Here is a 23685-nt window from a genome sequence, read left to right as displayed (position 1 = left end):
ATTCATTAAGTCATTTGCATCTATTTTCTCATTTAATGAGTATCTAAAATATTATCTTTCATATCACAACACATCTTAGAACTGTGGCATTTTAGCTAACCCAAACCACACAGTTGTTACACAATTAATAAAACTCTCACACGAAGCACTTCTTTGGCTGAAAGAATTCTCTGCATATTAATCGGGGCTGTCCTATGAATGTCTTTCAGCTGGAGATGGAAAAGCTTCAGCTACAAGCCGTTGAGCAAGAGCACCAGAAGCTGGCGGCCCGCCTGGAGGAGGAGCGGGGCAAGAACAAGCACGTGGTCCTGATGCTGGTCAAGGAGTGCAAACAGCTCTCAGGCAAAGTAATAGAGGAGGCCCAGAAGTTAGAAGAGGTGATGGCCAAACTGGAAGAGGAAAAGACAAAGACAAGTGCTTTAGAAGAGGAACTGTCTGCTGAGAAACGAAGAAGCACAGAGATGGAAGCTCAGATGGAAAAACAGCTCTCCGAGTTTGACACGGAACGGGAACAGCTTCGTGCTAAGCTGCACCGAGAAGAAGCACACACCACTGACCTCAAAGAGGAGATAGACAAGATGAAAAAAATGATTGAGCAACTGAAAAGGGGAAATGACAGCAAGCCAAGCCTCTCTCTGCCCCGTAAGACAAAAGATAGGCGCGTGGTCTCCATATCTGTGGGAACAGAAGGACCTGTGACAAGGTCTGTTGCTTGCCAGACAGACCTGGTGATAGAAAGCACTGACCACGTGAAGAAGTTGCCTTTGACTGTGCCCGTAAAGCCTTCCGCAGGTAGCCCCCTAGTTCCTGCCAACACGAAAGGAAATGTGTGCACCGGTGCCGCTCTGGGCAGACCAGGTATTGACAGGCAGGCTTCCCATGGTGACTTGATTGGCTCCTCTCCGCCTACTGTCCCACCTCCAAGTGCAAACAGAATTGAGGAAAACGGACCCAGCGCTGGCTCAGCCAGTAGCACACCCCCACTTCCCAATAGCACTGCCCCTCCCACCGTGCAAACGCCAGGCATAGCTCCCCAGAGCTACTCACAAGCACCGCCTGTGCACAGTTTACATTCACCGTGTGCCAATGCGTCTTTGCATCCAGGTCTCAATCCACGAATCCAAGCAGCTAGATTCCGATTTCAGGGCAATGCTAATGACCCAGACCAAAATGGAAACACTACCCAAAGTCCTCCATCAAGAGATGTCTCTCCTACAAGTCGTGACAACCTAGTGGCCAAACAGCTAGCTCGGAATACTGTGACCCAAGCACTGTCGAGATTTACAAGCCCTCAAGCAGGAGCACCCCCAAGGCCTGGAACAGCCCCCACAGGGGACGGTGGCACCTGTCCTCCAGTCGGTCGGACCAGTTTAAAGACTCCTGGTGTAGCACGAGTTGACAGAGGAAACCCTCCTCCTATCCCTCCAAAAAAGCCAGGGCTCTCCCAAACTCCTTCTCCACCACACCCCCAACTCAAGGTTATTATGGATAGCAGCAGGGCCTCCAATGCAGGGGCCAAAGTTGATAACAAAACTATGGCTTCGCCTCCTTCCAGTTTGCCACAAGGGAACAGGGTAATAAATGAGGAGAATCTCCCTAAATCATCTTCCCCTCAGCTGCCACCAAAACCATCCATAGATTTAACTGTGGCACCGGCAGGCTGTGCCGTTTCAGCCTTGGCCACGTCTCAGGTGGGTGCCTGGCCTGCTGAAACCCCTGGACTGAACCAACCTGCATGTTCAGAAAGTTCCCTTGTCATTCCCACCACCATTGCCTTTTGCTCTTCCATAAACACTGTTAGTGCCTCATCCTGTAGAACAGGTGCCTCAGACAGCCTCCTGGTAACAGCATCAGGTAAAGGGATTGCAATATTATACCCTTTTTTAAGAATGTGGCCTGTCTTCTCACTTGCTTTAATTTCCTTCACATTGCCTTGAAACTTTTTTTTTTTATTTGATAGTTTTTTCTATTGCTTTCTATTCTCTTTTCTTTTCTTTTTCTTTTTTCTTTTTGTTGTTGTTGTTGTATTTTTCTTTAAAGGCTCCAGGGTATGGTGATTCATCTTGCTATATGAATTACGGTTCCTTTATGCTAAGTGCTTTCTTTTTTTTAAATAATCTGAAAGTAATGGTTTGGAGCACATGGAGACCATTAATTTAGAGATACTAAAGCATTTTCCATGGGAAGAAAGACACGCTGTTGCTTCTTTTCAAATATTTATCTCACAAGACTTTAATATTAGAGGGTCATCACTAGACAATCTGTGTTCCATTCTATCCCTTGTGAGATAACGTTAAAAAATCCTTTCAAGTGGTTATTAACACTACAGTCTATCTTGGGGATTATCCAGTTGATTAGATTCACTCTGTAACTGGTGTGTTCTAAGTTTTAATATCGGTTTGATACTCTTTTTAACATCAGAAATAGAATATATATGTTTTAAGTCTCTGTTCTAAGTTTAGTTTATTTCAAGCTGTTTACTCTGTTCCAAGCTGTTGTCTTCCAACCCTTGAACACAGATGGATAACTTAGCATGTAGGCTATATTAGAAAAGGTTTTCATTGCAGATGTGGTTTATGAAGTCACTGAATCAGGGACTCTTACACAAAGAAGCTGATAAAAAACTGGATTTTCCCCTTTTGTTATATGGTGCTAGAGGAAGCATTGCTTTTTATTGACGTGACTGGATTAGTTCTTCACTGAGGAAATGCGGCTCTAAAATAACGTGGTAGTGTCAAAGTTCTGTTGAAACTTGAGAGAAGTCTCTTACTGTGGGATCTTAGTGGCTACCAGAGAACACTGGTTCTAATGAGTGGGAACTTTAAGCATTGAAGGAAGGTTTGGGTAGTGTTGCATTTAAAACTCAGGGTAGGAGGAGTGGGAATGAGAAAAATAGGTACCACTGTTCCTGCTAATTGTTAGGTAATGAGAGCAATATACCAGGACTCACTTATCCAATTATAAGCTGTCTCCTTGAAAGTATGCTGCTTGAGAGGCTGTTTGTGTTTTGGTGCATAATTGGGAATTGGAAACCGCATGGCCTTTGATGTCAGTCAGATCTGCATTAGAATCTAGACTCTGCAATTTATGGCTGTGTGTTTAGGTGATTTTCTTGGACTGAGCAAGTTTTCTCATTCTTAATATGGAGCTTATGCTACTCATATGGGGTAGGGTGGCTATTAGGATTAACTATCATAACGTGCAAAGAGCTTGGTATTTTAGCAGCATGAGTGATGAATAAATAGAAGTGATATTGCTTCATTGATACTGTTACTTAAAATATTTTTGAAAATTTGCTTTAGAATTGATGTCACTATTATTGCTTTGTGATGTCTTTATAGATGTTCAACATTCCACACTTTTTATTCAAAATGGTATACCTGAGCTGGACAGCCCTTCTCATGGCCTAAAATGATGTTAGCTTCTTCCATAGCTAAATCCATGCTCAAAGGAAGAATTTTTGCTACCATTCAGGAGAATCAGAGAATGTACTGTAAGGTCTTAAGGCAGTGACAAAGCACAGGTTCCAAAAATGTTTGCAGCAGTGGTGGTGCTGTTGACATAAACTCACAAACTGTAAAACAGAAAATACTTCCTGGGATACAGATAAATTTTGTCAGTTTTTAAGAACTACAAACCCATCTTCGCTGTGTACCTTGATGCTTTGCCATTTATTGCCTCAGTGGTTACTGTGTTCCAAGGTTCAGCTTCAATGTCTTTTGGTTTCAGTAGAAAAGCTTTAAAATCGGGATCCATAACCAAGGAACATTTTGTCAGCAGGATCTTAAGTTAAACTTTAAAGACCCAAGAATTCCAAGTTTATTATACATTGGCCAGAATGACCTAACTAGGACAGAGTGGAATTGTGGATAAAGGAGCTATAATCCCTCTGAAAAATGCCCTTTGCTTATATCTAGAGAGCAAAGGAGAAGAAACAGTGGCAGCAAAAGAAGTAGCTGCCACTGAGGATACATGAAACTGATTCCTCATTTTCTATTCCCTGATTTTGCAATTTGGCCAAAATCTCAGAATTTCAGGATTATGCTTGGTGGGATAAGTTTCTGTGTTATTTGATTATAAGGAGTTTCGTAGTCATTCGGCAAGCTTTTGGGAGCATGTAGTCTGGGGAATAGAAAAGTTATTACAGTTACATAAGAAGGGTGATTAAATCAGCCATGGGTGTAGGTCAGCCTAAATTTTCCAAATGAGATCTAGGATTTCAACTGCTTTCCGTTTGGATTGCCCCTATTTTTGCTGCCATGCCATTGCAACTAGGAAGCACCAGAGCTCCCTCCATCCTGCTTCTTAACCTATCTGTGCCTGGGTGAGCTTGTGCCTCTCCAGATCATAAGCTCATTGAAGGTGATTAATCTTCTTAACAGCCACTAATGCCATTGTGGTTGGTAAGAGAAGGGCATGAGGACAGAGCTCCTCTGCCAAATCCTTGGTAGATAGATCTCTGTTCCAAATTCAGTGAGAAAAAGTGCTCTGGGCTGAGTCTAAGAAGGAGGGTTAGTCCATTTTTGCCTCTCTCTAGTATCACCCTAAGAGCACATTCTCTCTGAGTCATTAGCTTTCTCCTTTAAAAATGAAAACATTGACCCAAAAGAAGAATAATAGTTCCAGACCAGAAAGACTTACTAAACTTGCCTGTTGAATTTTTCAAACAGCAGTAGTACACTACCTCTCCTTTCTTGGAGAACCACTAGATCCCACAATCTTTAAAACTGTAAAGTTCTGAGTTTCTGTATCAACTTACATCTGTGACAGACAAACAGTTAGGATTAAGCTAAAGTACTGGGGAGAATTGCAATGACAAAAAGATACCATTTTAATTACTCTGTTAGCAATTTTTATGGCCAAATGTTAAATTTTTAAATGGCATTTTGAATTCTATAAGTGAATTAAAATGTCTTGTTCCTCCTGAACTTGTCCAATGAACACGTTTTAACTGTTAGATGAGCAGAGGCCTAAAACCAGAAATCATCCCAGGCAACTGAGTTTTCATACCCTTGGAAATTTGTTTTTGTTTTTGTTTGGTACATTTTGTTTAATTTGGTTCAGACAGTTTTTCTTAGTTAAACATACCCTTAAAAAATTATCACCCATGTATGATTGGCTTAAAGTCTAAATCCAAAAATGAGATTGATCTGAGCCATGACATTAACCTTCTCTACACTCTGAAGCTGATGCCAGAAGCTGTTCTCAATTCCTCTTCCCTCTTGCATTGCATGGTCTCCGTTCCCTTCGTCCACCGCATGTTACTAATGTTTGCAGACTGCAAAGCTGAATGACCTTTTTCTAACATCATTAAAGTAGCCGTATGACGCAGGTCTGTTCTCCCATTACTTAACCAGTTAATGAATATTACCGTTTCTTATCTTTGTTGGGAGTTTCAAATGAACAATAAAGTCTCATGGTGAAGTTGTTTTTTTTTTTTTTTTTCCAGTATTTATAGCAGGATTCATTAAAACAAGCAATTGGAAATGACAGTGGGGATAAAAAGGATTATTTAAACTTTAAGAATACTTGGTATTTATAGAGCATTTTTATTTTGTAGAATATTTTTAAAATATATTGCACACCTCTAAGCTAGGAAATAAAAATTCATATATATTCCTCTGTTGCTTTGTCTGACAGAAAACTATGATTCTTGGGTGGTCTAAAGATTGAGAAAATTTTTGAATAAGATATTTTCTCTTTCAGATAGCCTGGCATTAAAAATAGGGCTTTCCAGGGTACTGTATCCCAAGTTTCCACATAAGGCAGTTAAAAATATATCCATATTTAAATTATTCCTCTAAAGCATAGAATTGCATTGGAAAGAAAGAAAGAAAGAAAGAAAGAAAGAAAGAAAGAAAGAAAGAACGAACCCAAAAGAATAACAAACCACTTGATATATACCTGTTGATATTCTTTACAGGGTATCAATAACCCAGATGCTTTGAATGAGATAGAGGAGGTGGGGGTAGAGGGGCTCAGAGGGAGAGAGAGGGAAGGAGAGGGGTGGGGAGAGAGGGTCACACAAGCTCCAGGAAACTCACTATGTGTGAGCCACATTCCCTCCTGTTCCACCGAGGACCTCCGTGCAATGCCTTCATGTTACCTTTGTGTTTGCTATGCAGTCAAGGCATCATACCTTGGTGTTTATAATTTCTCTGTTTATCATCCATTTCTAATAAGTACTGATTTAATTTTTGTGGGCTTGTTTTTTTGTTTGTTTTTAAGAAAATACAAAAGGTAAAATGTACCAGAGAGGAGCCTTCTTGTAAGTATGAAGTAAAAATACTACTTTTGTAAGAAGAGCTAATGAATATCAATGGGAAAATATCATAAAGTTTAGATAAATATTTAATTTTATGAGCATTTGAATTTTGTATGTCATTGCAGCCTAATAGGGTAAAACAATAAATTATTCATGGACCCAAAGAATTAATTATGAAGATGTAATATCCAGCTTTTAATAAGCTGTCTAGTTTTATTTTTATAACTTGCTTTTTTCACAAAGAACTTTTAAAATACTAAGGAATCCTTTGATTTTAATATTTATTACTTTAATGTTAATTAAGTCTCAATTATCTGAATCTATTGCTTACTAATGTAACACCCATATACTTAGAATATTATCCTGATAACCAAGGTGGACGGGACATAAAACATCCATCTATTGTGTCCTACTACAGAGAATGTTACTGGATTTATGTAGAAAATGTACCCTGAGGAGTGAATATGTGCCCATAGGCCCCTGCATCTACACTGACGTTACTCTGAGGTATTTGGGGCTTCATAAGGAAGAAAGTAAATAACTTATTTTGAAAGTTAATTGTATCTAAAACACACAAAATACCTATATATCACATTGAATAAACATTTTTACTTTACTGTTTTTACAGCCTTTTGACCAAGGAAGAATTCAGAAAATTTTCCATGCTATATGCAGCCGACTTCACACACTTAACAGATTCTCTTCTAAAGCTGCTAAATACTGATGAGAAATATCTAACTATGATAACTCTTATGATTCTTGTTAAAACTATATGGTAGACTGTCCTGTTTTGTTGGCTGGCTAAAAGTTTCTGGTACACAATTTGTAAAGATGGCCACAATTTGTAAAGATAAAGTCTTCAGAATTGTGTGTTGAATATTTGTGCCTGGATACAGTATTCTAGATATAATTATATGTGTTGTGCTTCTATAGCTCTGGATACTAAATAGCACTTGGCCGCCTCCATTATTTTTATTCCCAAATAAGGGAATTCAAGGAATATAGATTTCCTGGCAGTATTTGGTCCATCTTAATGGTCTGTATATGATTTTTAGTTACGTACCTTGCAAACATTGCAAAAGGAAAATCTGTATTTCTTACAGTTATTTCTATCCTATACCTAAAGATGTCCATTCAGTTTTTCAGACTGATATTGAAATTGAGGAAATCCATACATGATTTCAAAATTCAAATTGTTTTGAAACCCTGAAGAGGAATTTGAACTTTCAAATGAGACAGCCATCTAAGTTTCCTAAAACCAATCACCACTTACTTTAACATTTATCTGTGTAAGACTGACAACTAAAAGTAATTTGTCACCATGGATGTTAATTTAATTAGCAGATGCAAGATTGAAATAACAGTACAGATTTGTGCTAAGTAAATATTAACAGATTGATAATGTTAGAAACCACATAATCCTCTAAGGGTACGTGTTCGTGTCTGTGTGTGTGTGTGTGTGTGTGTGTGTGTGTGTGTGTGTGTGTAATTCAGAAACAAGTGGGTAATACCTGTCTCTTGTCCTTGCTCCTACTCTCTAACTAGGGTCACTTTAACCCACAGGCTGGTCACCCTCCCTAACCCCTTTGCTAATGAGTGGTGGTCCTGCCCCCCTGGCTGGCAGGCCCACCCTTCTTCAGCAAGCTGCTACCCAGGGAAATGTCACTTTATTATCAATGCTGCTTAATGAAGAAGGACTGGACATTAATTACTCCTGTGAAGATGGCCATTCTGCCTTGTATTCTGCTGCTAAGAATGGACATACAGGTAAAGATGGCAAGATCTTACCTCATTGTACCACCCTCTTGCAAAAGGATGGAGAGCCAGAAGCACTGGTAACCATTGTTAGGAGCAAAATGTTCTTTTGGTTTTGATTTTTTTCTTACAGGTAGTAGTGGGTAATTTTTTTTTAACATGACTCAAAGACCTTGTAAATATTGAAAAAAAAACCCCAATTGTAGTTCTGTAAAAATGTAAGATTTTATTGCAGCTAGCAAAAAGTAATCTTTGATATTATGCACAATGAAATGTATTGTGTATGTGGAAATTTTGGGTCTACTATGATAAAGCACATTTTAGAATAAAGCCTTCCATCTGTGATCACTTTAGTCAGCACAAAATAGCTCCAATTTGTCTGTTAGAAATACTTGTGTGTGAACGTCAAAGTGACAGGGCTTTCGCACATGCTATAGTGAGGGCAAATTTTAGTAGTTAGGGAAGGTCATGGGTCTGAAACTGTTCTGTAGTGGGAACAATTTATAGTTATTTGGATTTTTTAAGAGAACTGAGAAGTTCCACAGCTACAAATGACATATTGACAAAGTCTGGGAATTATTCTTGTTTCTTGTGGTCTAATTTACTAAAACATATGGTAGTGCAGAAAAAGATGATTTGACTGCAAATCCAAAATCAAATAAGCTGCATGATTGTTGAGTAATTCATTGAAGTTTTCAGAGCTTCGCTGTGTTCAAGTGCATTAAATGGAAGAATCTAAAAGTTTTAGAAGTACTTTGAAGTTCTTCTTTACTTCAGAAGCATTGTGGGAATTTTCCTTAATGTAGAGAAATTAAGTCTAGTAAATGCCATGAGGAAAATGAGGCCTAGATGATATTTATGCCGGAGTCAGGTAACTTTGTGTGGGATCTCCTCACCCATGAAATTAAGTGTAGGATGACCACCACACAGAAGCATTTTAAAGGTTAAATATCACAAAGTGAGAATTTAACTATTTAAATACAAAGAATGGTATTTCAGTTTGGTAAGTAGATTTAATTCTATCCAATAACATTCTTTCCTGGGATAGGCTGGTAGAAAAACATGGTGAAACATTTTCTGACACATAACAGCCCTTTAACTCATCAGCAACTCCTCCCAAAGCAACACACATACACACATGAATATCATGTCTTAGTTGGTGAGTCTGGGCATTAAAATCCTCAGGAAAAGAGTCTACTTTCTCTGTAAAATAGTCTGTGGAGTCTCATATCCACCACGATGGAGTTGTCAGATGGACTGTGCATGGGAGAGGTCCTTTGAGTTTAGCATCTATATAGAGCTCGTTTAGAATTTGGCTTACCATAACTCTAAATGGGGAATGTAAATGGCTTTCTATTAAAATCCATAGACTGTGTGAGATTGCTGCTGAATGCAGGAGCCCAAGTCAATGCTGCTGATACAAATGGCTTCACACCCTTGTGTGCCGCAGCTGCTCAGGGACATTTCAAGTAAGTGATGCTCTTAATTCTTTTTTCCCCCTATGAAAAGAGTCTTTTTATAATTTGCACACATATTTTAGTTCTGGCTGCATGTGTAAACTAGTGCTTCAAATCCATTGGCAAATAAATTCACTAAGTATATTTGAGGATTTAAATGCAATGTAGGATCCTAAATTTGCTCTTTTTCTTAAAAGGTAAATAGCTGTATATGAGGGCAGTAAAGAAGAGAAATAAGTTCTGTTTCAACCTCACATGAATGAACTTGCTTCTAAAGAAGATAATCTATAGTCTATCAACATATATGTGGTGATAAAATACACTGTTTTAAAGACTGTTATTCACTGTTTTCCATTACCCCAACACAAAAAAAAAGCTTTTTTTTTTCTTCTTTTTACTTATGATGGCATTACAAACAAATCCTAGGGGCGCCTGAGTGGCTCAGTTGGTGAAGCAACCGACTTTGGCTCAGGTCATGATCTCAAGGTTCCTGGGTTCAAGCCCTGCTTTGGGCTCTGTGCTGACAGCTCAGAGCCTGGAGCCTGCCTTGGATCCTGTGTCTCCCTCTCTCTGCTCCTCCCCCACTCATGCTCTGTCTCTCTGTCTCTCAAAAGTAAATAAACATTTTTAAAAAATCCTAGAATTATATTAATTAAAATAACCTTAACTTCCTATTGGCAGTTGATTCAGTGTTAAATCTCAATATATTCACCTTGTCTTATCGTTTAAAAAAAATTGAAGCAGTAACTTTTCATACTAAAAGTAATTAGAGCAGAAGCCTAAAAGAACCTATCGATGGAAATACATTTAGGTTTAGCAGGTTTCTTCAGTAGCTTACCAAGTCAGTTGAATATAGACATGCCTTTTTAAAATTAAGAGTCATAGTTTAATCAAATAGAATGTCACTAAGTTGCTTTCTCTTCCTGTGCTGAACTGTTGTGTAGGGAATGTAAAGCTGTTTTCAACTTTTTATCTAACCATCCTGATAGAAATGTTCTTTAACATATTTCTTGATTCCTATAATATGGGTTGTAGGGTTCACACTGTTATTATAAATGTAATTCTTAAATATTCAAAATGCATCCTTAAATTATAACATTTTTTCTGTATGTCTAGTGCATACCTCATGAGTTTATTGTTGAGGACCATAGATAACTGGTTTTGCCATTACGTTTTGCATGTATCCTGAGTCCTCCGGAAGGGATTTTTTCTTCAGGGCTACGCTTTTACGTTTACTGTCACTGGGCAATATGTAGTGCAGCTTACTTGGAAATTATAGAGTCATAGGAAGGCAGGCATGGTTGGCTTTGCAAAAAGGAAGACCCCTAGGGGTTGATTAGTTTAAATGTGTATGAGATACAAACAAACGTCAATATGTAACTTAAGTTTTAAATATATATGAATAAACGAAATATTTTCAAGAAAAGCCCAGGGAGAAGAGCATATATCTAAAGTAAATAAATGAATATGGTGTAAATTGCCTTTTTTTTTTTTGTAAGTTACTTCTTAATTTGATTATGATTTAACCCTCTTTACTCCGTTTATTCTCATCTGATTTTACAAACACAAGCTCTGGGTGTTTAGCCAGTTACTAAGTGCTACGAAGTCTTGAATTTACCTCATTTCTTTCCTCCTTGATTCTCAAGAGCAGTGAATTTCTGCTTAGATATCTTTTTCGTTGTAAACTAGTCCCCCTTCAGGAGACAGGATAGCCTCTGCTGTCTCTTCTCCCCAAGGCAGCCCTTTTCTCTGCCTCCCTGCTGCCTTTTATAGTGGAGGCACATGGTGCCCTGCTGTCTGAGCTATTTATAGTTATTTTCTCAAGTGAAAATCTCAGAATGACTCAGCAGTCTTTTTTCAAGGTTTAAGTGATTTTGAACCACAAATAATATATATGTCAACCACAGTTCCACCATTCATCCAAATTAGTTAAACATACTGTAAGCACTTTTTTTTTTTTTTTCACAAGTTGTTTACGGAGAAGTGTCAAAACCAAGTTTTAGCACTTGACCAATGCTGCTATTTAAAATTTTCATGGGGGTAAATTTGTGGCTAAAATATAGCTTCTAGCCTTGCTATAAAACAGTATCCATCAAATAAGACCCACAGTAATTGATACACATCTATCTATCTCTCTATAATATATTATAGATATATAAACAATTGATGTAGACAGATACAGAATTGCTTTAGCATTATTTTCTATAATTAACATCTTGGTCAGATGCTTCAGAAATCCAGCCAGTTTTAGTGTAATTAATCATGATCTTGTGTTTAGGTGTGTAGAATTATTAATTTCATATGATGCTAACATTAATCATGCTGCTGATGAAGGACAGACACCTCTATATTTGGCCTGTAAAAATGGAAGTAAGGAGTGTATTCAACTCTTATTGGAAGCTGGAACTGATCGAAGTGTAAAAACCAGAGTGAGTACCAGTTCTTTGGGTTTTGTACTATAATTTACCCTGTCGGCCAACTCTATAGCTAGAAAAACAAAATACAACAAAACCTTGGATTGCGAGTAACTTGTTCTGTAAGTGTTCTGCAAGATGAGCAAACATTTCTGATAAATTTTAACTTGACAAACGAGCGGTGTCTTGCAATAAGAGTGGTACACGATACCAAACATCACATGATCACAACTGAGCCAATGGTTCTTGAAATTCGCTTTGATATAAGAGTGCTTTGGATAACAAGCATGTTTCCGGAATGAATTATGCTCGCAAACCAAAGTTTTACTAAAATAGAGGCTGCTTGGTGTTGCTTTTAGGATATCAGATATGGAAGTGTCTGACCTCTGACTTCTGTTTGAGCATCTGCTAATGAAAAGCCTTGTCTGGTAGCTTAACTGGTCCTTTATCCTCTGAACCTCAGATTATTCACTGTAAATAGGAAACTGAATACCTGCATCCTGGCTGTTTTCAGAATCAGGGGATATAATGGAGGTGTACTTTTTACTCACTCAACAAATACTTCCTGAGCACTAGCTATGCTAGGGACAGAAGAGACAGCAGGAAGTGAAACAGTCCTGCCCTCATGGATCTTATATCCTCATGGGGCAGGAGGGGTGACAGTAAACAAGTAAGTAAATAGTTAGTAGCTGGATGTTTAGAAGATGGAAATGCCTGGGGTCGGCACTACTTCAGAGGAGTTGGTGGGAAAAGTCTTTGTTGAAAATGTGACAGTTGAGCCAAGACCTGAAGGAAGCAAGGGTGTGAGCCATGAAGAGATGGGAGCAGGGTACCAGGACTGAGGCAGGAGAGCAGTGCAGGCAGATCTTTGTGGCCAGAGGCCCACCACAAAGGGCCTTGTGGGCCATTGGCAAGGACTTGGAATAAGGGCGTCGGATGGATAGCTTTGAAGAGAGCAAGGACGTGAACTGACTCATTTTTATGAGTCACTCTGGCTGCAGGTTTGAGAATAAACTGTAGGAGTGGCAGAGCAGCTGCGAAGAGAGAGCCGTAGGAATCTTGTTTTACTCCAGGGAAAAAGTAAGGGTGGTTTGGATCAAGGTTGAGGGGTAGAAACAGTAGGGATTGGTCCAATTCTAGATATATTTTCAGGATGCATCGTATAAAGAGCCACAGAAGTATCAATTGTTGCAGTAGTGACAGTGGTGGTGATATAAAACTACTGCATATTGCCTGAGAGATCAGGCTGTGAAATCAAACCTTTTTGGGCTTGGATCATGCCTACACACAGCTGTGTGAGCTTAGGCAAGGTATGTTACTTCTCTGTGCCTTGGGTGACCCCTCTACAAAATGAGTCTAAGGGTATTAAAGTGACATTAGCTTATCTACATAAGGTAGTTGGTATAAGTGCCCTGGGAATTGTGAGCAGTAAACAAATGTCAGCTGTCCCCATGGTCACCATCACCATCAATTACAACGTAGGAGTCAGTTGTAACACTTACAAACAAAAGGGAGTTTTGTCACAAGACAGTGCCCATTGTCAGTACTTAGAGGAGGGTTATTTGTGCTCACTGTTCTTCCTCTGACTGATGTTTGTTATTGCTAAGATCATGCAGCACCTCACAGAGTTCAGGGTCATTGTCTAATTTGCCTCAGAACTAGAAGCACTGTGTGTAGAAATCCACTAGACCCCAAGTCGCTCTTGGCTCCATCCCACACAGTTCTGTTATCTCCTATACAAGGTGCACAGATAAAGTCCAAGGGATTTAGAAACTGCAGACTTTTGGAGTCTGATGCATGGAAGAGTCCTTGGATGATACTTTTGGCTCAGCCACACAGAAATGCATTCGAAACAAACTTTTCAGTCAGCCCTCCCAAATTTGTCTTCATCAACTCATTGTGAACCACTTGAAGACCAAGGAATCTGCCCTGTGCACACTGACATCCATTTCTCTGATGGGACCCTCTGTGAGCTTTAGGAGTTATGGAACTTCCATCATGCTCCATTCTTCATTGGGCTCAGGAATTACTTTAGTTTTGTTTTTGCAGCTTCCTAGAATATTTAAGGTATAATAATAACCATCCTACCCTATGTTCCTAATGAAAGACAAGTATAGACATTCAATTTCCAAAGGTTATCTGAACCTTGGATTTCTTCTGTTAATAGAGAATTGGTTGTGTTGTGTATTCCTCTCATAGGAAACATCCTTAAGATTTCCTAGAATAAAAAGCTGCATTATCTAATTTATAGATCACCCTTAAATCCTGTGGGTTTTGTTTGTTTTTGTTTTAATGGCAAGTGCACTCCTTACTTAATCTCCATCATCTGTTTAACCCACCCCCCACCCACCTCCCTCTGGTTTGTTCTCTGTAGTTAAGACTGTTTCTTGATTTGTCTCTGTCTTCTATTTTTCCCTTTGCTTATTTGTTTTGTTTCTTAAATTCCACATTTGAGTGAAATCATATGGTATTTGTCTTTCTCTGACTTATTTCACTTAGCATTATACTCAAGCTCCATCCATGTCATTGCAAATGGCAATATTTCGTTTTTTTATGGCTAACTAATATTCCATATATATATATCTCACTTCTTTATCCATTCATCAGTCAATGGACACTTGGGCTGCTTCCATATCTTGGCTATTGTAAATAATGCTGCTATAAACATAGAGGTGCATGTATCCCTTTGAATTAATGATCATTAGAAGTATAGAGGCTCCAAAATACAGAGATAAACAGTAATGATAGAGGATCTTAAGGGAATAATTATTTCTTATGACTTTTAATAAGAAATCAAAGGAGAATGGTAAATTGAAAGTTTTTCAGAAATGATTACATAGCCTTTGTAATGTAAAAATAAGGAAAAAGTCAAGAGATTTGACTAGGGAAGGTCAAGAGCACTTACACTCTGGTGCCTAATTAAGGCTGAAAACCAAATAAAGGTGTCTGTAGCCCAACAAAGAACAAGCCATGAAATGCTTTACCTAGCTCTGGTGTATGCTTAAGGACTATAAGGTATTCCATTTACTGCACAGCCGTGATCTTGTCTTAGCCAAGTCAACTTCATGGGTATGAAGTACAGAACCAGAGAAAAATCTGCCCTATCAAGGGAAGCTTTAGCAAATGATCAGATGACTCACTATAAAGATACCTTGTTACCGCTTACTGTTTTTCTCCTGCCTTCTACCCCATTATTTTTAAAAAGTGTGCTTTAACTCACTGAAAGATTTTTAACATAGCAATATGAAATACCACATGAAAAAAAATAGGCCAAAAGGAAAATAAAGCCCAAACAACAAATCACCAAAATAATTCTGTTCTTTTATGAAAGTCTTAAAAATGTAATGAAGACAGGTACTTGAGTGAAAGGAAGACCCTATATAAAAATGAGAGATTGAAAGAGAACCAAGATTTTCACTTGAAAAGTGCTTGTCAAGCTTCAGGGAGTCCGAATAACCCAGGGGGCTGGTTAAAGCACAGATTGCTGGGCCTTACCTCCAGAGTTTCTCATTCATTAGGTCTGGGTTGAGGCTTAACAACTTTCATTTCCAACAAATTCCCAGGTGATGCTGATGCTAGCTGGTCTGGTGACTACACTTGAGAACCACTGCCTTAGGAACAGCTCTGAGTTAACAACTCTAGCAACCTGCTAAGTCAATGCTAAAGGCTTCACAGTAATGTATTCTAGACAATGGGCCTAATAATTTTACTTGGAACATTTCCTAAGCTTGCATTTATCAGTTTCTAGCTGCAATCCCAGAACTCTCAATAGGGGCACATAGAGACCTCATGAGGTTATTTGGCTTTGTTTTTCCTATATGTCTACCTTTTCCTTATTATCTAGAATTTTTCCTTCAGGAATCATTGACATAAAACTTTAAGATCACCAGTTAGGACTCTGCCCTATAAGTAAAACTGGATTATGGCAGCATTCATTTAGTACATTACTAATAATACCCTACTTGGATATAAATTTTTAAAAATCTTTATGCTAAAGTTCATTCTCTTTTGTATTCTATATAGAGATTTTGTTTTGCCATATGTAGTCCATAGTTAACAGCCTGGACAGTACCTGTTCACTCCAAATAGTTAACTGCTAAGTGGAAAGTCTTACAAAACAGCAAACATGAGTCATAGCATTGAGAAATATGGTAATTGACAGAGGTCAGTGAACTTGACTCAGCTCATCAATGATACTCAGGATTGGAATGCCTGCTTTTCCCAGCTCAGTGGTTCATGCCCAAGAACATTTAGAGGTGAACTTTAAATAACACTGTTCTCAACATTAACGTTGTAATCAATCCTTTCCTCCTGGTCATTTTATCTTCAGGATGGCTGGACACCAGTTCATGCAGCTGTAGACACTGGTAATGTGGACAGCCTCAAGCTTCTTATGTACCATAGAGCACCAGCTTGCAGAAACTCTTTGCATGAGGAAGAGTCTGAGTCAGTTGTCTTTGACTTGGATCAAGGAGAAGAGAGTCCTGAAGGCACATCCAAGCCTGTTGTTCCTGCAGAACTTATTAACCACGCTGACAGAGAAGGCTGGACCGCTGCCCATATTGCTGCTTCAAAAGGTTTTAAGGTGTGTCTCATGGCCGCTGGCCTCATTGCGTAGTTGTAACTTGATGAGTGACAACATTGTCTGCTATTGACTGAATGCATTTCAATGGAATGATTGGAAACTGAGTGAAAACCATTGCAAGAGATGATCAGCTACCAATATGAACTGAATTTTTTTCTGTCCAGTAGTATTTACAGTCAACCATATATGAGACTTTTTCTAAAAATCGTACTTGGAGTTTTTTAACAAATGTGGGAGTAATTTCAGACATTTATTTAATTTTTTTTTATGACTTGTAAAATTAGGAGAAAGAGTTTGGTGTTGATTTAGTGTACTGGATTGTTTGATTCAAAGGCCAAGGCCTTGGTACTAGTTAGAGTGAGGGCCAAGACTGAAATGCATGCCCTTGACTCTGAACTGCCTCATTTACATCCTTCCAGTGCTGTTTTACTGGTAGGTAAGAGGGAGCTCGAGATTTCACTCATCAGAGTAGAAAGTGATACTGATTATTAAGAAAACAATATAGTATGCCATTCACTCATGTTTCTTTTTTTTCTGTTTTGATCAGTTTAGCGATAATATAGTTTAGCAATAGAAAGCTATTAGGAAACTCCTGAGTGCAAGGCACTGTGTAAGCTAATATTTGCAGGGATATTTATACCATTAGCTAACTGCTAGTTCAGTGGCAAGAGTATAGGATACAAGACAAGTGTAGGATAAGAGAACACAAAAAATTAAAACAATGGTAATGGACATGTGCTTGGAACACTATAAAAATGCAAATTTTATTTTGTTTTTTGAAAAAAGACAATGCACGTATTTCAAGAAGCAGAGTTTCAGGGATGTTAGGCTCAGAAATGGCTGTTTCTGGAGGCAATGGAAGTGATTTGGGCCTTGCAAGGGGGGGTTAACTTTGCCACTCATCACTGAGATTGGAGAGTAGTTGAGATCTGGGAGCAGCGGGAACAGAGACGGGGAGCAGGGAAGTGGGCTGAACACTGGCTGAGCTGATGAGGGGTAGTGAGAAGTAAGATGGGACTGGGAGCTTCCTGGGATGGCATGGGCTTCAGTGACATTTTAAGGAGTTTTGGGGCTTTATTGAAAGGTCTTGTACGAAGGAGCAAAACAATCAGCTCTATAGTTTGAATGATTACTTTAGCAACAACTTAAAGAAGATTATGTTATGAAACAATTGGCAGGGAGAGAGACTAGGTGAAAGATGAAGAGAGTGGTAGAAATAATGAAACACATTACAGACCAGAAATGTCCATGGATTGAAGACAGATGAGATGCAGGAAAAGAGGGAGCTGACACGAAGGGGAACAATGACATTCCTGGAAAGAGAAGAGGCGTCATTGTGATTAACAAGATAGAACGTGGGTTTAGACATGCTGGATTTAAGTGCTGTGAGAGGTTCATCCAGATGGAGATCTCTGGGAATAGCTAGAAATTGCATTTGGAGCTCCTGGTTGGGTAACTTCCTGTTATTATGATCTAGAACAGAAGCTGTTCACTTTGGGCCTCTTTTTTTTTTTTTTTTAAGTGAGAAAAAGGCATGATATAGTTCATTGTGGAGGTATTGCTTGTTAGTTTTGTTCCATTTCACACTTTAACAAAAAGTACAAAAATTTTGTGAACTTGATAGACGTGTCTTGATTTGAATGGGATGCAGTACATATGACATCAAAGTTTTTAAGAGACAAAGATGTGAAATGTGAAAAGTTTTCATTTGAAAATGCACCGTTAATCTAAGACCGTGAATCTCATTTGATGGTGGAAGGGTGCATTGAAGGAGTTGTTTTCAACCTCTTTCCACCCCCTCAAGGAAATCTGAAGATAATGCAAGGTGCTACTGATAGTGGGGTTGTGCACACACACAGCCTGGAGGCAAAAAAAAAAAAAAAAAAAAAAAAGCCAACAAAAGAAAACCTGAGCATCACTGATCCAGAATGTTCAGCTGCTGAACCTCTCAAGCTAGGCAGAGAGAGAAAAACCACTCCCTAGGGTGAGTTACCCTGAAGGGTAGGGCACTTGTGTTGCTGCTCAACTCCTTTATTATGAACTCCTTATTAGTCCTGCTGCTTTTTGTGATCAAGGATGGTATCTTCATGGATCCCCAGGCCCCTGGTGCATGTAGATACTTGGTCATTGTTGAGCAAAGGGGAAGAGGACACTTTCTCTCATAGACTCCTCCTGTATTCTCTTTAAGAGGCATAAGATAAATTTTTAAAGAGAGGTTTTTAAAAGTGATCATGACTGACAACATTCACACACTGCTGAGTAAAATCATAGATTAAAATGATTTTTTTTTTTTTTTTAGCCCTGGAATGGATATTTCATCTTCCAGTCTAGCCTCTTCATTTTATGATTAGGACATTTAAACCCTGGAGGGAGTAGTAGAGAGAAGTTGGGAATGAAGCTCAGATTGCCTGATTTCATTATCTTCACACTGTACCATGCTGCCTTCCTTCCTAATCAAAGGTATTAGAAAGTACTTTTGCATCGTTGGCCTGATACAGTGTTCATATCCTGACTGAGATAGTTCACCAGAGAGGTAATTCATTTACAACTAGTTGCTAAGACTAATTTTCTGAAAAAATTAATTACAATTCTGAGTTAATCATCATGTAGGTGAAAGATTCTATCATGACCACAGTAGATTAAAAAATGAATATTTTTCCTCTGTAGAGCAGCATATACGTGTCTGAGCTATGTAAGGTAATAGTATGTCATTACCCAAGAAGATGACTTCAGTTTTCTTGTGCCATTCAGTAAAGAACTGTGGGATTTCACAGCTCAAAGGGACATACCTCACCCAGGCCAACCCCTTCATTTTGCAGATGAAAAAATCAAGTCTCAGAAGATAGTATACCTAATTTCCTAAGATCAGTTCACGGAAGATCAGATTCCCCAATCAGTGCTTTTCCCACTTTAGTCCTTGGTCTTTCTCCCAGTGGTTAAGCAATTTACGCAAATCACTATCTAGTGTTTGGTAATAGGAGTACCTCTCTCTAAAGCTGGCCTGTGACTAATCACTGAGCACAAACCTTTGTTTTCATCTCAGGGCAAATAGAAAGAAGAGTTCTTAGTGAAACTGTCTGGTGTCATGAGCCCTTTACATGTCAAGTAAAACCTATTAGGAACATTTTATGAATTTGGTATCTCTGTTGTTGAGGTTCCCATACAATGAGATTATTTGGGAGGACTGTGTGTGTCCTCCCAATTATAATTCTAGTTTATGTGTATTACCAAAGCTGGTGGCTTCCTGTCACTCAGGCTCTTAGTCTCTCTGGGTTAACATGTTTACTATTAATGCAGACTCCTTCCTCTGCTTCCAGAACACTGCCCCTTCCTCACTTCCCCTCCAACTCGATGATCAGGTTTTCTCTTTTGTTTAACCATAAGCAATTCCCGCACTCCATTTACAATTGGCTGGTCCTATATATTTTTTTTAATTTTTTAAATAATTATTTTTGAGAGAGAGAGAGACAGAGACAGAGCCTGAGTGGGGGAGGGGCAGAGAGAGAGGGAGACACAGAATCTGAAATAGGCTCCAGGCTCCGAGCTGTCAGCAAAGAGCCTATCGCACGGCTTGAACTCATGAATCTCCACACCTGGGTTTTTTTTTTTTTTTTTTTTTTTTTTCCTGTCTTCCAGACATTTATTTCCGGCATCTTGTAGGATGAACAAGCCTGCTGTCCTCTGGTCAGGCAGTGGACCTTGTGTTACCATCTTTAGGCCATTCCTATATTGTATTCAGATTCTGTTGTGCCTGATACATTTAGCCAGAGAGCATCAGGCATTTCCTCTCACACAGTAGTATCCATCCCGTCTGGGTGGTCTGGATGAGGTGTGTGTCTCAAGTATAGAGGCCCACATGGGGCCCCAAGATTTAGATTCCCTCTCCTTGGGTCATGGCTGCAGAGAAAAAGATGATAGGAGTCACTAATTTCTTTGTCACATGTGGTTGAGTAGCTGGCTAGGAAAGGAGAAAGATAAGATACCTATGAAGTTGGACCAACTCTTTGGAGCTAGAATGTTGTTCATGATAAGTAGAAATCTGTTCTTTGGAATCTGTTTTTGTGTTTTTAATTCTCCATGATTATTTCCTTTTTTCCCCTTAACTTTTATAAAAACATTTTTGGAAAAGCCAGACTGACTCAGCTGTTGGTAAACAAAGGGAACGCTGTTATTTTTTGACATTTATTCCAGAATGTTCAGTGCAGAGTATTGCGTCCTTGCTTAATTTGAGCAGGACGGATTAACTGATAGGATCCTAAAGAATTATTTTATTTTTATTTTTTTAAGTTTGTTTATTTTTAGAGAGAGATAGGGGGAGCGCGAGTGAAGGAGGAGCAGAGAGAGAATCCTAAGCAGGCTCTGCCCTATCAGCACAGAGCCTAATGTGGAGCTGGATCTGATGAACCGAGAGATTGTTACCTGAGCCGAGATCAAGAGTTGGACCCTTAACCGACTGAGCCACCCAGGTGCCCCGAAAGGATTCTAATCTAAATTAGCCAACCAGAGTCCTGCTCCACCCCTCACCTGAGACATGGACTCTTCTGTGTTTTCCACTAACATCTTTCATGGATCTGGGTTTTGACCCTTTTGTTCCTCGCACTTTGTACCTTTTATATATATGTATATATAATATATATATATATATACATACATATACATATAAAAAAATACATATATATTTATATATATGTATAACTTTGTCCCAGTTATAATCTATAGAGATTCCAAAATGTTATCTTTAGCCCTACCTACTCATTTTCTGATTTTATCCAATAAGGTCTTATTCAGGAGGGACACAGTTTACAGGGCTGATAAGTAGAGCAGCAAAGTTCCTTTGCCCAGTACAGCCGCTATTTATGCCGGTCATCCTAGTGTAATTATTAATAGTGCCCCCTTTTTACTCTTGCAGGTGCACCAGTTTGGGTAGTTGTATGGTAACCCTACTGACCATCATATTCATGTTTGCTTCCATCACACAGCTCCACGTGGCTGCGTCACTGGGTTCCCATGTTTGTCCTCTTCCAGTCTGCTACATCCCTTCTTTCTTAATGCAGCACCATCACCTGGCATTTGTGTTTACTTGCTCCGTCTTACTAACTTAATGAACTTAGATGATTGGTACAACTTCAGATTTTTTTCCTTCACAAGTGAATTTTGAATATGTCTTCTCCTCCATATCTTGTGGGCACTACCCTGGGGGAGCCCTCCTCGTCCACTGTCCGAGTTTGTGCAGACTCCGCCAGTCTCCTCATCTGCCGTCTCTCTACTCCGTTAGCCTGCCATGAGAGGGGCCTTTCAGACAGGGGAACTTGCTCATGTAATTTCCCTGCTCAGCATCTTTCCAAGGCTCTATCACTTCCAGGATAAGTGCTAGGTTTTTATGATGACGGACAAGTCCCTTCCTGATCTGGACTCAGTTCACTCCACAGAGACACTTCCTGTCTCCTCCCCTAATGTGTTCTGTGCTCTAAGCAGGCACTGCTGGGCTGCTGTGCAAACATCGTGTGCTCTTTCTTCTCTCCCTGTCTTTGTGTCTGCTGTTCCCTTTACCTCAAATGGCCTCTTCTCCTGTCCTGACCCTTCCCTGCCTGGAAAACCTCTCAGCTTAAATCCAGGCTTCCAGAAGCTAGGTGTTCCCAGGGCACCTTTCCACACTTCACTTAGAGTGCTTGTACTTTAATTATTTGCATGCCTGTCTCTCTTTCCACCTCCTCCCCAAAAAATCACTTTTCCATCTTTGTATGCACTGTGTCCAGCAGAGTCTCTGGCCTGCAAGTACTGAGTATTTGCTGAATTGATGAGTGAATGGACTGTTATTACAGTTCTTTCTTACCGATCTTGCTATCACCCTCCTTTCCAGTATATCTTCCAAATGCACCAGTTGCTTTTCAGAATCAAGCTTGTCATGGCACTTTGCTACCTGAGCATATCATTATGCCTACAGAAAACATATCTTCATGCCAACTCAGCCCTTCACAGCTAACTCTGATTGTCTTCATCTTTGGGCACTCTCCCCTAAATTTACCTTCTTGCTTATTTCCCATTTTAACAGCCTCCCACTCCCCTGCCTGGTAAGGCAGTGGGCACACCCACAGCCCAAGGGTGTTCCCAGCACCCACACTGGCCCACCTGTGCATTTGCAGATTGCTTGTGCTCTCCCTCCCTCTGCCCAATGTCAGATTCCCAGCTCCCTTCCTTGACTTTGGTAGTATATCAAGCTCTTTGGACTTGGGGTTTCTACTTAGTCTCCCTGGCACTTCTACCTTGCTTCTCCACTCTCCTTCAAGGATCATGACAGAGATGGGTCATTGACCCTCAACATCACCTTTCCCCTTCCCCTATGATGATCCTGCAGAGTTCTGGACCCATGACCACCCAAAATAAAGACCACATTCTCCAGCCTCCATTGCAGGTAATGAGTCCACCTACCTATGTTCTGGCAAGTGGGATGTGAGTGGAAAGATTAAGCTTAAACCACTGCTTTTTAAAGTCTCTTTTATAACAGATGTATCTCTAACATAATTAGTAGAACTTTAGCTTAAATCCATTCATCCAGATCTCTTGCTCAACATCACTTGGGTAGAACCTCTTGCCTGGTTTAGGCCCCTGGGACTCCCTCTGCTACTTTCCAGTAGCAGTGACTGGCATCATAGCATTTATCCTCTTCACAAATGGTGTCCATCACGGAGAGAGCTTAGATTCCTTTCTCCACTTTTCCACATAGTACAACTTGGGACATCACCTCAGTGCCATTCTCCCCATGACTGTATTACACCCTGTGGTCCTCCATGAGAAGCAGAACTGTTACCTTACTCATAGTTCCCACCCTCAATTCTAACAGAGCACCTGGTAGAGCGCTTAGTTCCTCTTCCTTAAAGTTGTGGGGATTAGTGAGCACTAGGTACTTGCAAAGTGTTGGAACTGTGCCTGGAACTTACTATGCACTCAAGTAATTGCTGTGGTGGTGCTTGTAAAGTGTCATTTGGGTGGAGGCTTTCAACCTCTTCGTGTTCCCCATGGAGCCAGCATGGCATAGAATTCACACTTGTAATGGGTTTGGATATGCATCTCCTGCTCTCCTCATGGGGACCGACATCTTCCTCATAGAGAAAGTCACTGCTTATATTCTTGCCCACTGACCTACCTGAGTAGAATAAAAACTATATACAACCCACTTTGAAGGTCTGAGGTAAGAGAATCTTCAAGATT

The 23685-nt window shown here is 39.6% G+C and overlaps 1 protein-coding gene across 4 annotated transcripts in view; it reads left to right on the top strand.

Moving 5' to 3' along the window:
- The window catches only part of CTTNBP2 (cortactin binding protein 2), a 149613-nt gene that overhangs the window by 76522 nt on the left and 49406 nt on the right, over positions 1–23685 (top strand). For 3 of the 4 annotated variants that reach the window (XM_030308293.1, XM_030308294.1, XM_032592434.1), the window contains exons 4-8: positions 210–1854; positions 7829–8032; positions 9390–9489; positions 11756–11906; positions 16222–16476. In XM_030308293.1, coding sequence (XP_030164153.1) covers positions 210–1854; positions 7829–8032; positions 9390–9489; positions 11756–11906; positions 16222–16476 — 2355 coding nt within the window. Of the gene's footprint in view, positions 1–209; positions 1855–7828; positions 8033–9389; positions 9490–11755; positions 11907–16221; positions 16477–23685 lie in introns of those variants that run through there. The other variant, XM_030308297.1, reaches the window with a different exon arrangement.

This window comes from Lynx canadensis, chromosome A2, assembly GCF_007474595.2.
Source record: "Lynx canadensis isolate LIC74 chromosome A2, mLynCan4.pri.v2, whole genome shotgun sequence".
NCBI lineage: Eukaryota > Metazoa > Chordata > Mammalia > Carnivora > Felidae > Lynx > Lynx canadensis.
Note: the sequence above shows the minus strand (reverse complement) of the source record. Positions and strands in the feature narration are given on the sequence as shown.